Source organism: Ochotona curzoniae, unplaced genomic scaffold (genome assembly GCF_017591425.1).
Source record: "Ochotona curzoniae isolate NIBS_2020 unplaced genomic scaffold, NIBS_Ocur_1.0 scaffold_4701, whole genome shotgun sequence".
NCBI classification, from domain to species: domain Eukaryota; kingdom Metazoa; phylum Chordata; class Mammalia; order Lagomorpha; family Ochotonidae; genus Ochotona; species Ochotona curzoniae.
This window is the reverse complement of record NW_024467122.1, coordinates 56,902,930-56,916,113: the sequence shown is the minus strand read 5'-3', so window position 1 is coordinate 56,916,113 and position 13,184 is coordinate 56,902,930. Positions and strand designations below refer to the sequence as shown.

The window sequence follows — 13,184 nt, the reverse complement described above, 5'->3', positions numbered from 1 at the left end:
TGTGAGTGCTGCATGGCTGCAGGGACTGAGGCACCTGGCTGCACTGGCTCTCACCGCAGTGCACCTGGAACAGTCCTTCAGGTTGGGATGACATTTCCTCTCCCTCCTTGGAGCCAGGAGGCACAGCATCTCTCCCAGGCCAAGCTGCTTGGAACTGGGAGGAGTGACGTGGGGAGCACTTTGCTGCCTTCCTCAGTGCAGCTTTGTTACACTGAAGTCAGGTGCTGTGGTAATTTGGCACTGATTCAAAAACTATGTAGTGGTCTAACCCAATGTTCCACGACACTGGCCCCTCTACCATATTAAAGACAGTCTTGGCCTTTGTGTCTTGTGATATAATACCTTCGCTGTTTATACTACTTTAAACATTAATAACCATTTAAATACTAAACACTTAGTAGTACTCAAAGTTTACATTATAATTCCTTATTCATGTATTCAGAAGTGATTATTTTGAATTACCCGAAGTCTGGATTTTTGGGGGTGGCAGTGGGGCAGCGCTGTGTGCTGCCTGCTGGTTTTACTGCAGGGACTGAAGGCTACGGTCCACGTCAGAGCCCGTCTCTGGAGCCTGGCCTTCTGGTTTTAGCAGCTATGTTTTTTCTGTGTCATGCAAGTGAAGAATGTCTATTCAAGTTTTATCTGTAATAAGTTTTAGTCTAATTACCAATTGGAAGCAATGGTGCCTAGCAAATCAGGATGCCACTTGGGCTCCCCCATCAGTGGGCCGGTCTGCTTTTGACTCCAGCCTCCTGCTGATGCAGCAACGGGAGGCAGCAGTGACGACCTGAGGGCCAGGTCGCTGCTCCTCACAGGGGAGACCTGTTTTGAGTTTCCAGCAGGGAAGCACTGCAAGAGAGCATGCTCGCTCTCTGCCTCTCAAATACATAGAAATGTTCATGAAATGACAACTTCGGGCAGGTATTGTGGGATAGCAGGTGGAGGTGTCACTTGGGAGGGGATCCTTGTGTCCCACATTAGAGCACCTGGCACTGGGAGAACCTGTCTGATCTAGCTCTCTGCTAACACATCTGGGAGGCAGTGGAAGATGTACTTGGTTCCTGCCACCTGCTGGGGACCCGGATAGAGTTCCAGCCCTGCATTTGCCCAGGCCAGCTCTTGTGGCCATCTGAGGAGTGAACCAGTGTGTAGGAGCTATCTGCTCTGCCTTTCAAAGAAATACAGAGTTACAACAGAAAAAGCTTCCATTGTTACACACTAGTTGTTTTCAGTAAAACCACTTTATTTGGTGCGTAGCAGTTTAGAATTAAGCCTTTATAGTGAAAAAAACTTGAGTCACCTAAAGTGACTATTGTTTATTTGAAGGACTAAGTGCTACAAGAGATCTTTCATCCACTGGTTCACTCCCTAAGTATCTGCCAGGAGCCTGACCTCCATCTCGGTCCCCTACATGGGTGACAGGACCCAGGGGCTTGGGCCATCACCTGCTGCCGCTCAGCCATGTTAACAGGAAACAGTAAGCCGAAGGCATGTGGGGGTTGCAGGCGGTGGCTCACTCTGCAGTCACAATGCTCTTTTTGTTTTAAGTTCCTTTTAGTTGGTATTTATACAGCTATTCCAGCTTAGTCTGAATAAGGTACACCCACTACATCTTTTTCCAACTCTAAAATAAGTATCAAAATTCTCAATGCTTGAATGTACTCAAAGGTACAAAACACTTTTGAAATCCACAAATACTTCTGTCATGTGCATTTCCAATGAACTTTGTGAAGACCACTGTTCATACAGCATAGAAGCTGAATCTAAAAAATCCAATCTTTGGGGTCAGCGGGGATTTTAAAAATCCAAACCGTGGCTTAAGCTGTTCCCTGAAGTGAGGCATGCCTCTGGACACTGGTTCAGGTCCCAGCTGCTCCACTTCAAATCCAGCTCCTTGCTGGGGGCTTGGGAAAATCAGTGGAAGATGCTCCAAGCCCTTAGGCCCATCCACCCACATGGAAGACCCAGAGAAAGTGCCTGGCTTCAGCCTGGGCCACTTCTAGCAACTGTGGCCACACAGCTAGATCTCTCTATGCTTTTCAAATACATAAATTTCTAAAAACAATCCAATCTTGAGTAATTTACTAAATAACTTTAGCAATAGGTTATTTCCGTGCATTTCATCTAGCCTTGCATTTGTTACTGTCTTCTGTGTGCTTTTATGTTAATCTCATCTTTGTGATTATCTTGCTTTCCTTACCCTTAAATTGATAAAGCTTTATTGTTGTCAATCTACAACTTTGCGATTATATCTTTGAGATTCTTTATAGATGGAAGCCATAGTAGTTAGGATAATCATTAAAGCTCAAATTATTAAAGATGCCCATATTTTTCCCCATATGAATAGAAGGATCTTTCAAGGGTGTAGCTATTATTTATGGGGCCTGGCGCAATAGTCTAGTGGCTGAATCCTCACCTTGCATCCTCAGGGATCCCATAGGGACCCCAGTTCATGACCCTGAAGCCCTGCTTCCCATCCAGCTCCCTGCTTGTGGCCTGGGAAAGCAGTTGAGCATGGCCCAAAGCCTTGGGACTCTGCACCAATGTGTGAGACGCAGGAGAACCTCTGGGCTATGGACGGGCTCAGCTGTGGCCATTGCAGATGGAAGATCTTTCTGTGTCTCTCCTTCTCTCTGCAAATCAGTCTTTCCAGTAAAAATAAATCTTTTTTTTTAAAAAAAATGTTATTTATTTGGAAGGTAGAATTACATGGAAATGAGAAATTTCCCCTTTGCTGCTTTTCTCCCTGAATGGCTGTAATGACGGGCTGTGCCAGTCACTGCATCAAGCCAGGAACCCAGAGTTGCTTCTGGGTCTCCACATGGGTGCAGGGGCCAACATCTGAGCCATCTTTCACTATTTTCCCAGGTACATTAGCAGGCAGCTGGATCAGACTGTAGCTGCCACTCACATGGGATGCCAGCACTGTAGGTAGCAGCTCCACTTGCTATTCCACAATGCTGGTCCCAGAACAATGTAGTTCTGATCACAGAACTATTAGTGTTTTGGCTTTAACTTCTAAAAAGTATACCTCTAAAGGAGACATTCTGCCTCGGCATTTATGCGGGTAGGCTTTACCTGTCCTTTTTGCTCATTCTTTTCTTCATGTTTCAGTAGACCTCTTGGTGAGTGGCTTCCACCCTCAGTCTCCTGTCTTCAGCCCTCGGACATCTCTCAGGAAATGAGCTAGAAATCACACTCAAGATCATCAGCTCTCCTCCTGGAGCATTTTGAACTATTTACAGCTCCTGGTCCTGCGACCACCATGCCACCATCTACTTGCCAGCTGTCATTTTTTCCGAGGGTGGAAACCTGTTGTCTTCCTGGCTGATTCTAGGGTTGGTCAGCTTTGCCACATTTGCTCTGCAGCCTTATTATTGATCTTTGGTTCATCCCACTGTCTCAATCTGAAGATCGTGTGTTAACTGTTAAGGATTTTCAGCCATCATCACTGCCTTGCTCCGAACTTCCATTAAACATATACTATGCGACGAATTGATCTCACTCAATTGTACATGCTTCTTTCCCAACATTTTGCATTATTTCATTCACAGTAATTTCCCCAGTTTCATTTAGAGCTTACTCATTCTATGTACTACTTAATGTATTAACTTAATCCATTGTGGGTATTCCGTGCAGCCTAAGCTAAGATGCATTAGTCAAAAGTTTTTCATCCAAGCATCTCAGGTACTTTCTGTATTAGGTTCACAGGAGTCTCGGAACCATTACTGGAAAATCTGAACCTCAAACGAGGAGCAGGTCTGTGGTAACAAATTCCGAGGACTAGCTCCCACCAGTACTCCCGTCTGCGCTGACGATCCCAGCTGGGGCCTACTTGCATCCCCCACCCAAGCACACAGGTCACAAAGTCCAGGGACTGTCGAGGCAGTCACGGGCTGCACCCACACAGCACAAACGTTTCCATTTCCTCTGTTTGGGACCTCAGCAACTACTGCCAGCCTTACATTTCTATGTACTGTGTCTTACCCAGCCCCCCTTAGACTTTACCACTGAGGTTTTCTGCTGTGTGCCACAACTGCTGGAAATGCAAGTTTACAGAGATACTTCACTCTTTAAGCCCAATATTTTAAAACACTAATTTATCAAAACTAAATAAAACTCTGTGGTCTATTTCAGAAAACTACAAACATGGCTGTGTTCCTATACAACTTTAACAACATTGAAATTTGCATGTCATGTCTGTTCACAATAATTAATTCATAATTCTCTGGATTTTCCCCCAAACATGCAAAAATATAAAATCCATTCCTAACTAATGGGCAGTGCAAGACAGGCCACCCTATCACAGGCCACAGCTGCTCACCTGTTTCGTATCATGCCACTTGGCTGCCAGCAAGCTTCTCCACCGTCTTGGTCTCAGCTTGGTGGGTTAGGGAAGACAAGGGAAAGGCAGAAGGGCCAAGTGCTTTTGGATCCCAGGCGACTGAGGAGTGGTCGCTGTACAGCCCCCTTAAATGGTTGCAGTAACACAGTTGCTTAAATGCGTCTTTCCAATGTTCAGTGTGAGCCTTCTTGTATGTCTTAGCCATAGAAATAAGTTCACTTAGAAAGGATAACATTTTACATTTTCCTTGGATGGTAACTGTTGCTGCATAGTACTTAGTGTTAATTATTCTAGCATGGTTAGAATCAATAAGCACAACATATAAGCAGTTCTAAGGAAATGAAAAGCAGTACAGCTACATGTACATCAAAATTGCTTTTCTTTTTGTATCAGCAACAGTTCTGTTTTTTGGCCTTCCTTTTTGTCCCAGGAGTTAGAGCAGGGGCGAGTGGATGCTAAGTCTGACCTTCCTTCCTCCCCTAGAACCACTTTGGTGATCTGGACGGTGGCCACTACACTGCTTTCTGCAAGAACTCGGCGACGCAGGCCTGGTACAGCTTTGACGACACCCGAGTCAGTGACATCCCTGAAAGTTCAGTTCAGACCTCTACAGCCTATCTCCTGTTCTACAGCTGCCAGCCGTTTTCCATCCCTGTTCGAAAATACAGTCGCTAACGGGGTGTTTCCTGAAAACTGCAAAACCAGCAAAATTAAACTCGTAAAACTCACTTGTATCACTAATTTCTTTTAAAACTATCTCTGTCATGTCACATAACCTTGTGTGAGGTTAATAGAAGTGAAGCTGATTGCTGAGCTCAGTGAAAAAGGAGTTATGCGCACAATGCAATGCTGACAGACTGGGCCCTGGGCACTCAGATATATACTGAGCTCAAGTTTCAAATTCAGCATTTATTAGCTGGGTTTCTACTATAAAATATCTCAGGGTTCAATGAACTATTTTTCAGATACTCCACGGAGCTGAACAGAAATAACTTTAAAAAGTGGTTATGTAAGCTTAACAATGTGGATGGAAATGCTACCAAAATTTAGCCAAGATGAATTAAATCCCGAGATCTTGACCTGTTCATCCTCTCGGAGAACCTCCTGATGTTGACTTAGTTGTTCAGAATCTTATTTTTTTACAGTGTATTTCTATTACCTATAGTAAGTGAATTCCTAAGATAAACCTCTAAGTTCCTTTACCTGTTTTAGCATATCAGTCTGTAAACATGTGTTTCATACAGTAGTTCTCTTAAGCGACATTCCTAACCCTTACTTCACTATTACGTTTATCATGTTTAAGCACTGGGTTACAGAACTGAACGTCAAAAGCAAAATGGCACCGTTGACCATCCTACGTGCTCTGTAGCTCTAGTGTCACCCTGAAGGAAGAATGACATCAGGCCTCAATGCAACAGGAAGTGAATCTGATGGGACCAGGTATGTATGTGCTCATGATGCTTACAGTTCCACTGCCCTGTGTTTGATAATACAACAAGAAACAGAACACTTGCAGGGTTTAAAGTTTTTTTTCATTAAGATTTTAATGTAGGTGTAAATGAAATTTTCATTTTAAAAAATTAAAGAAAGTTTCCATTTATATTTTAAAGATTTAGTGCACAAATACAGCCCTAAGCCAACAAAAAAAATAGCTTTGCCCTGTCATTTCCCTAAGAAAGCATTGCAGTTACTCAAAATAGGTTAAATGAAGAAAACAAAAAAAGCAATCGTCTGCGGTCTAGGCTCCACAAAAGGCCCACATGTTACACTATGTACATTGATTGGATGTGCAAGTGTGCAATAAATATGTACACGTACATTCCTACCTGCCTTACCTCGGTACAGAGTATTCATAGATCAAGCTGGGATTAGAAATGTGAAAAGGCCATAACAGTGAAAAGGAAAATGAAGGTTACAAGGGGCGTTAGGCCAGAAGAATAAGTGCTTAGCTAGTTCATTAACTTTGGAGCAGACTAAAAAATTTTTGCAATAAATGCTGCCTGTAAGGGATGCTTACTGCAATACTTAGGTATTATTTGTCTGGTTTTGATAGTAGCACTGGCTTCTACAGGGCTAGTAACACAGCTCTTACGGTCCCAGAATGCCTCTGCATGTCCAGCTTTATCCATTACCTTCGTAAGTATTTCAAGAGTTGTGTTGCTGAGCCTTTTAAAAAGTAACTAGAGCTCATCACCTATGTCATGTGTCATGAGCCACGTCCTTATGTGGCTACATCAGTTGCTCGTGATCCCAGTGAAGTATAAAAGAGGATGTAAGCCGCGGAAGACTTCACAGAAGAAACAGAGATGTCTGAAACTTCGTGATCATCAAATTTGAACCACCGCTGTCTTGCTGCATTTTTACAGTAGGCAGTGTAGTGGCCTCCATCCAGTCCGCCGTAGTGATTCTGAGCCAAACAAGACAGAAAATCAATTCAAATTGAACTGCTGTTTAAAATGTCTAATTTCAAAGCTTTAAGTTCCTTATCTCCCAGTAAGATAGTCACTCAAAACTTCTGGTTTGTTTTTTTTTTTTTGGGCTTTGGAGATACTTACTGAAACAGAAAACAAGTTATACTTCTTCAAATTGTTCTTTGGGCCAATGACATACTGTGACAAGTCAAGATTTTCCAACGGGAAGTCCACAGATGTCTGTAACTTTTGCTTCCACCTGCCATCATAGGAAAAGCTGCAGAAGAAAATATAGAAATTACACTGATAGCATGAAACCTTTTTGTTAAAATATGCTTTTATAGCCAGATTCTTAAAAAAATTTTAATGGAAAGACTTAGAATTTTACTAGAATTCTTAAAGACACTAAGGCTTCATTTTTGAGTTGGGCAAGCTGAGGTGCTCTATCTAACAGTGAGGACAGCAGGAGCAAAGCATGGCCCTTGACTCCTAGGCCAGCTACAAGCATTAGTTGAAGGAGTGAAGAGAGCTGCTTGCTGGTTGAGCTTACAGCTCTGGGGATACAAAGCCGGAAGCGGACTACAGGCAGACCAGGGACTGAGATGATGGCGTAGTAAACAAGCACACGGTTGGTGTAATAATTAGTTCACAATTATCTTTTTAAAATGAATTTGAACCATAGTATTTCCTGATAACTACCAAGAATAATATTCAGTATTAATTTTTAATAGAACAAATGTGTAATAATTTATAAATATTTTTCTCAAGAAAAAGTGCTTTTTGTTACAATAGTTACATGAGAAATTTGAAAATGTTAATGTTGAAACTGTTACCTAGGGAACTCCAACAAGATGAAACAAAAACTAAACAGAAGAAATGCTTCTCAATAAAAGGTAAAAATTTTAATAAATCAAATCCTCACCCCACAGATACTACATGAGAAAAGGAAGTCACGTGCTTCACAGCTCTCACATTCTTCTTCCTGCTGTGGAACCAGACTTGAATAGGTACGCACAGCGTTTTACAATTATGAGGCGCCACTGGATACAGCCACTGTAATGTGACGCCACAGTCCGCATCAGAATGCTTGGGATGGCCTATCTTCACTTTTATTCGCTTGAGTGTTTTTTTAAATCTGTAAATTTTTTTATTTGAAAGGCCGAGCTACAGAGGAGAGGACAGGTTTTCTATCTGCTGGTTCATTCCCCACATGGCACAATGGCCCGAGCTGGGTCCAAAGCCAGGACTCCAGGGCTTCTTTCCCATCTCCCACAGGTATACAGGAGCTCAAGGACCTACATCACCTTTTACTGCTTTTCCAGGTACATAAATAGGGAGCTACATTAGTGGAATAGCCAGGACTCGAACCAGCACCCATATGGGTTGCTGGCATCACAGGTGGAGGCTTATCTCACCATGCCTTGGCACTACCCCCTTACCTCCATTTGCAGTCCAGCTTCTAGCTGATGTCCCCGCTAGGTAGAAGATGACAGCCTATGTTCCAGGATTCCAGCCCCCTAAGTGGGAACCCTCGATGGAGTTCCTGGCTAGTACAGGCACTTGGGGAGTCAACCAGCAAACAGAAGATCTGACCTCTCTCTGTTGCTCTGCCTCTCAGATAAATGCATGATTACTTCTGCTTTGTGGTACTTAGTTTACTAGCTGAATATTAAATTTTATCTGCTAATTAGTGTGAAAATTATTCTATGGTTATTTCTTAAAATCAACTTTTTAGAAAATCACATGGAATTACATGAAATAATGGTGTCATTTTGTCGTGATACTGCAAATACTAAGGTGAGCCAGAAGTCTCATCATTTCTGCCTCATTTCCCAGGACTGGGTTCAACCAGATGATCTTTGCTATTGATCCTTAACAGGCAGTGTAATATAAGAGACCTTCAAAAAGCCTGTGGAAAGTGGAGTGAAAAGTTATCTATTTTGGTGCAAGACAGTCATGAAATTTATGCATCTGATTGGTTTTCAAAAAGTGCATGAAAAATGGCCTAGGTTTTATGACAAAAGTAGGCTGGATCTCAGTGTTCTTTGTTTTACTTTGTGACACAAAGTAAAACAATGTTACCTTTCCTTTAACCAAAATTCTACTTAACAGGTAGAAAAACTTCCCCCTTTACCGTTTCAGATGCACCAACAGCACAGGTGGCAGTTTCCAGATTTCTATCTTTTTTGAGGAGTCACGGCGAGCTCTGCAATGACTGCAGTAGAATCTGTTGTTATCTGTAAGTTTCTCTTCTTTGGAAAATAATCTAAGGCAATCCTGGTAGAAGAAACAAGTAACCACATAAAATTAATTCGTTGCTTCCACGCAGTATCAGAAAGCAGCTATTCAGTAAGCAGTGCAGTCAACCTGCTTTGAATTCAGGAGAGTAATAGACCACTGCAGGGCAGTGTGCTGGGTACTACCCATGGGGAAAGGACTCAGTACGGTGTGTCATGATGGCACTCACTCAGGTGCCTACCCTGGACCTGATGGGGCAGGGAAGACTTGCTGGGGAAAACCATTCTGTAGAAGTTAAAGACTAAAAGACATCACACCGTTATATAAATTATATCATTATTACAGAAAAAAACCCAAGGGATTTATTTAATATCCTCAGATGGTAAATGCTTATAAAAAGCAGATCCAAATGAAAATCAACAATTTTCCAAATTTTAAAAAAGTTTATACTTTGAGAAGCATACTGCTTAAACCAAATCTGAAGGAGCATTTACTAGCAAGGTATCTTTCATAATTCAGATAAGCCTAACGGAGACTGTGTATGTTTATGAATTTACCTATGCTTATATAGGTAAAAACCAGAAAGCCTGCCGAAGAAGTACATTTTATATGCACATACACATCACTTTCATCCAGAAGCCATTTCCCCTCCATTTTAAACTCACCTGTAGCGTACATTTACTTGTGGATGCTAGTGGTAGAGACAAATACATGAAGGCCTCAAAAGTCCTGGACTTTTTGTGACAGGTGAGGCACTGTACTGTGGATTTGAACTGACCCTGAAAAAGTGCGACAATAATAGATTCATTGAGCTGCTTGTGCTTCTGCCAAGCGTATTCTGCAGCTTTAAAGTCATCGAGATGATCATTATTTTCTTCTTTATGTCTTTTCCGATTATCGGCCTGGGAAAAAGATCATTGAAACTTTAGATTAACAATGAAGAGACGCTGAAGATTTAGCATCACTGTATTTCTCTTAAAGGTATGTGTTGCAAAAACAAAACCAGTCAGCCAAAACACCCAAAACTTTCAGTATAAAGCTATAATACAGTGAATTTCATGTTTCTAAAAAAAATTTTATTTCAAAGGCAGAGAGACACAGATCTTCCATCTGAGGTTCACTCCCCAAATAGCTGTAATGGAGCTGGGCCCATTCGTGGCCAGCGACATCTTCTGGATCTCTCACATACAGCCCAAGGACTTGAGATGTCCTCGACTGCTTTCCCAGGCCACAAGCAGGGAGCTGGATGGGAAGTGGAGCTGCTGGGACTTGAAATCAGTGCCCATGTGGGATGCTGGTGCTGGAAGTGGAGGCTTAACCCTCACGCCATGGCACTGGCATGCATAATTTTAAAGATCAATAGTCCATTTCTGAAAAGACAAGACATCCCAAAGAGTGGGCACTGGGACCACAGCTGGAAAGATGTAATTTGTTGCCCTAATCTTTTCAATGGACACACATACATGTGTATGTTCAGTGTTAAGAATGATGTCCTATGGGCCTGGAACAATAGCTCCCCTTTCAAGCGCTGGGATCCCATATGGGCACTGGTTCATGTTCCGACTGCTCCACTTCCCATCCTGTTCCCTGCTGTGGCCTGGAAAAGCAAAAGAGGATGGTCCAAAGCCTTGGGACCTGCATCATGTAGGAGACCCAGAAGAAACTCCTGGCTTTAGACTGGCTCAGCTCCAGCTATGCAACCACTTCCCTCTTAGCCAGCAGATGGAATATCTCTGTCTCTGATCCTCTGCGTGGATCTGTCTTTCCAATAAAAATAGATATCTTGGAGAATACAATTTTTGAAAAAAAATTTAAAGTTATAGGGCTTGGCACAGTAGCCTAGCAGCTAAAGTCCTCGCCTTGCACACACTGGGATCCCTATGGGTGCCGGTTCTAATCCAGCAGCCCTGCCTATGGCCTGGGAAAGCAGTCGTGAACGGCCCAAAGCCTTGGGATCCCGCATACCCATGGGAGACCTGGAAGAGGCTCCTGGCTTCAGATCAGCTCAGCACCAGCCATTGCGGCCGCTTTGGGGGTGAATCAGCAGACTCTTTCTCTCCTCCTCTCTGTAATATCTGACTTTCCAACAAAAATAAATAAATCTTAAAAAAAAAAAAAAGATAGCTGCTTTTTTAGTACCAAGCTGAAATGGAAGAGTGCCACATATGCAAACATGCTTCAGTATTAAACATGTGAGTTATTTGTAACATGGAATAATATTGTAATTGTAGCATGTAATGATATTTGTAACGTGAAATAATAAGATAAGACTGTAGAAAGGTGAGCATAAGAGCCAGTGCCAATGGCCTGGGAAGAGCAGGGGGAGATGGCCCAGGTGGAAGGAGCCCGGCCCGGCCCTGGCTGCTGCAGCCATACAGGCAGTAGACTAGTGGATGATAGAGCTCTGTGTCTCCCTCCCTCTCTGCAACTAACATACATAACAAAATATAATCAAAACTGTCAGGTTGCCTATAGCTAACGTTTTATAAAATCAAATGATTTTAGTTTTACAAACTATCTCCAGCTGTTTGAATAGTAGCCAATTTCCTAGCAATACTACTTGCTAACAGGTAACCAGTTGTACATACTACCTGTTAACTCTTTACTAATATGAACTGTGTGTGCGTTTTCAATAGGTGTTGAGCGCCCCTCATCTGAGATGCTTTAACTCTGGGACCTTTTCTATACCACCATTAATACCGCAGATGGAAAACTAAATACCTCACCTCCTAGGATGGATCTCAGCCAAAATGCAGGAGCACTTAAAAATATATAGAACTATTTGCAGGCTAATGTATAAGATGTGTGAGGATACTTCAAAAAGGTTTATGGAAAGGTGAGATTTAAAGCATTTTAGTGTACAACATTTTTGAAAGCCATTCATAGTGTTTTTTTTTTAATAATACACACTTCCCATGAACTTTCTGAACACCTTTCCTAGATCAAACATTAATAAATTGTGTTTAGACTTGAAATCCACATGTAACATTCTATATCTACAAATGTTTCAAGATCCAAAGAAACGGTGGTATCTGAAATACTTCTGGTCCCATGCAGTTCAGATAAGCGATACTCAATCTGTAATTACATTTGTTTTGCAGTTCCATTCCTTAGTGCAAAGTCACTATATATGAATAAATCACAAGTGAACAACTGCCAACTAGACTTTTTGCTATAAAGAAAATTCCTGGCTTGTTCTGATAAACCTGGAAGCGCCTCTGCGTCTTAGAACAAGCACACTTCTTACTTTGTTTAGATCTTCATGGAGACCATCCATGAGGAACAGGAGCAGTTCCTGGGAATCTTGCTGGCTGTACCCTGCGAACTGGTCGTTGATTTTCCCAATGGTGATTTTGAAGTCTTTTGGACTGATATATCTATATTGCCCTGTCCACAGAGCTTTCATGATTATTCCAAATTCTTCAGCCACTTCACCTTTATGCCCCAACAAATTTGACCTGCAAACAAACAAAAAGGACATTTTTAAAAGTTAGGGGTACACTGGGTTTTCAATTGCAACATTAAACTACTCACATGACAGCACTACACTAAGGATTTATTCAGAGCTTTCCTACCACTCACCTGCTTGAATTGGCACACAGTGCTCTAGTCACTTTCTTTTGCTTGCAAGCCCTGCCTGCCCGCCAGCCCACAGGCTACAGTACATGATGAGACTGTCTCTTGTACAGCTTTCTTCCTGTGTTTTATGAATCAGAATTAGATTCTTTCTACACAATTTTTTTTTCATTTGCCTTTCGCTTTTAGTCTTCTTGTTCCCCACTGCTCTCACCCCCCTCAGTTTAGAGGCAAGCCAGCCAGTATACAAAGGGATCTTAACGTGCCAAGGCAAGCTAGCCCAGGAGTAGTAACTCCTGCCCACAGGGGCCACATTCTGGCTGCTGGGGCTTCTGCTCAGTGACTGGTAGTAAAAGCTGGCGCAGAACACGGTGGTTCCTGAGGCTAACTGCAGCTCGGCCCAGAGGTGCTTAATGCAGAGTGGCATCCCTAACAGGACCAGGCTCTGTATGAAGTGGTATCTGCTAGCTTTTTGCTATAGGTCTGTGGGATCTGGGCACCATGCACCCTTTAGGTGGCCAAGCCTAAGGCTCCAGACAAGGTACCCAGCCTGGCCATGGCTACAGGTGATCCTCTCTATGCCATTCTTAAGATAAAGATGGGGGAGAGCTGGC

General features: G+C 42.6%; 2 protein-coding genes across 5 annotated transcripts in view; one reads left to right on the top strand and one right to left on the bottom strand.

Annotated features, from left to right (window-relative positions):
• Positions 1 to 5,069, top strand: part of USP50 (ubiquitin specific peptidase 50) — a 42,346-nt gene extending 37,277 nt beyond the window's left edge. For both annotated transcript variants that reach the window (XM_040968821.1, XM_040968819.1), the window contains one exon: positions 4,829 to 5,069. In XM_040968821.1, coding sequence (XP_040824755.1) covers positions 4,829 to 5,020 — 192 coding nt within the window. In that variant the 3' untranslated portion in view covers positions 5,021 to 5,069. The remainder of the gene's footprint in view (positions 1 to 4,828) is intronic.
• A 1,023-nt stretch (positions 5,070 to 6,092) lies between these two features.
• The window catches only part of USP8 (ubiquitin specific peptidase 8), a 76,552-nt gene continuing 69,460 nt past the window's right edge, over positions 6,093 to 13,184 (bottom strand). For all 3 annotated transcript variants that reach the window (XM_040968818.1, XM_040968817.1, XM_040968816.1), the window contains 5 exons: positions 12,242 to 12,452; positions 9,660 to 9,896; positions 8,891 to 9,033; positions 6,901 to 7,033; positions 6,093 to 6,752 (listed from right to left, as the gene is read on the bottom strand). In XM_040968818.1, the coding sequence (XP_040824752.1) occupies positions 6,567 to 6,752; positions 6,901 to 7,033; positions 8,891 to 9,033; positions 9,660 to 9,896; positions 12,242 to 12,452 (910 nt within the window). In that variant the 3' untranslated portion in view covers positions 6,093 to 6,566. The remainder of the gene's footprint in view (positions 6,753 to 6,900; positions 7,034 to 8,890; positions 9,034 to 9,659; positions 9,897 to 12,241; positions 12,453 to 13,184) is intronic.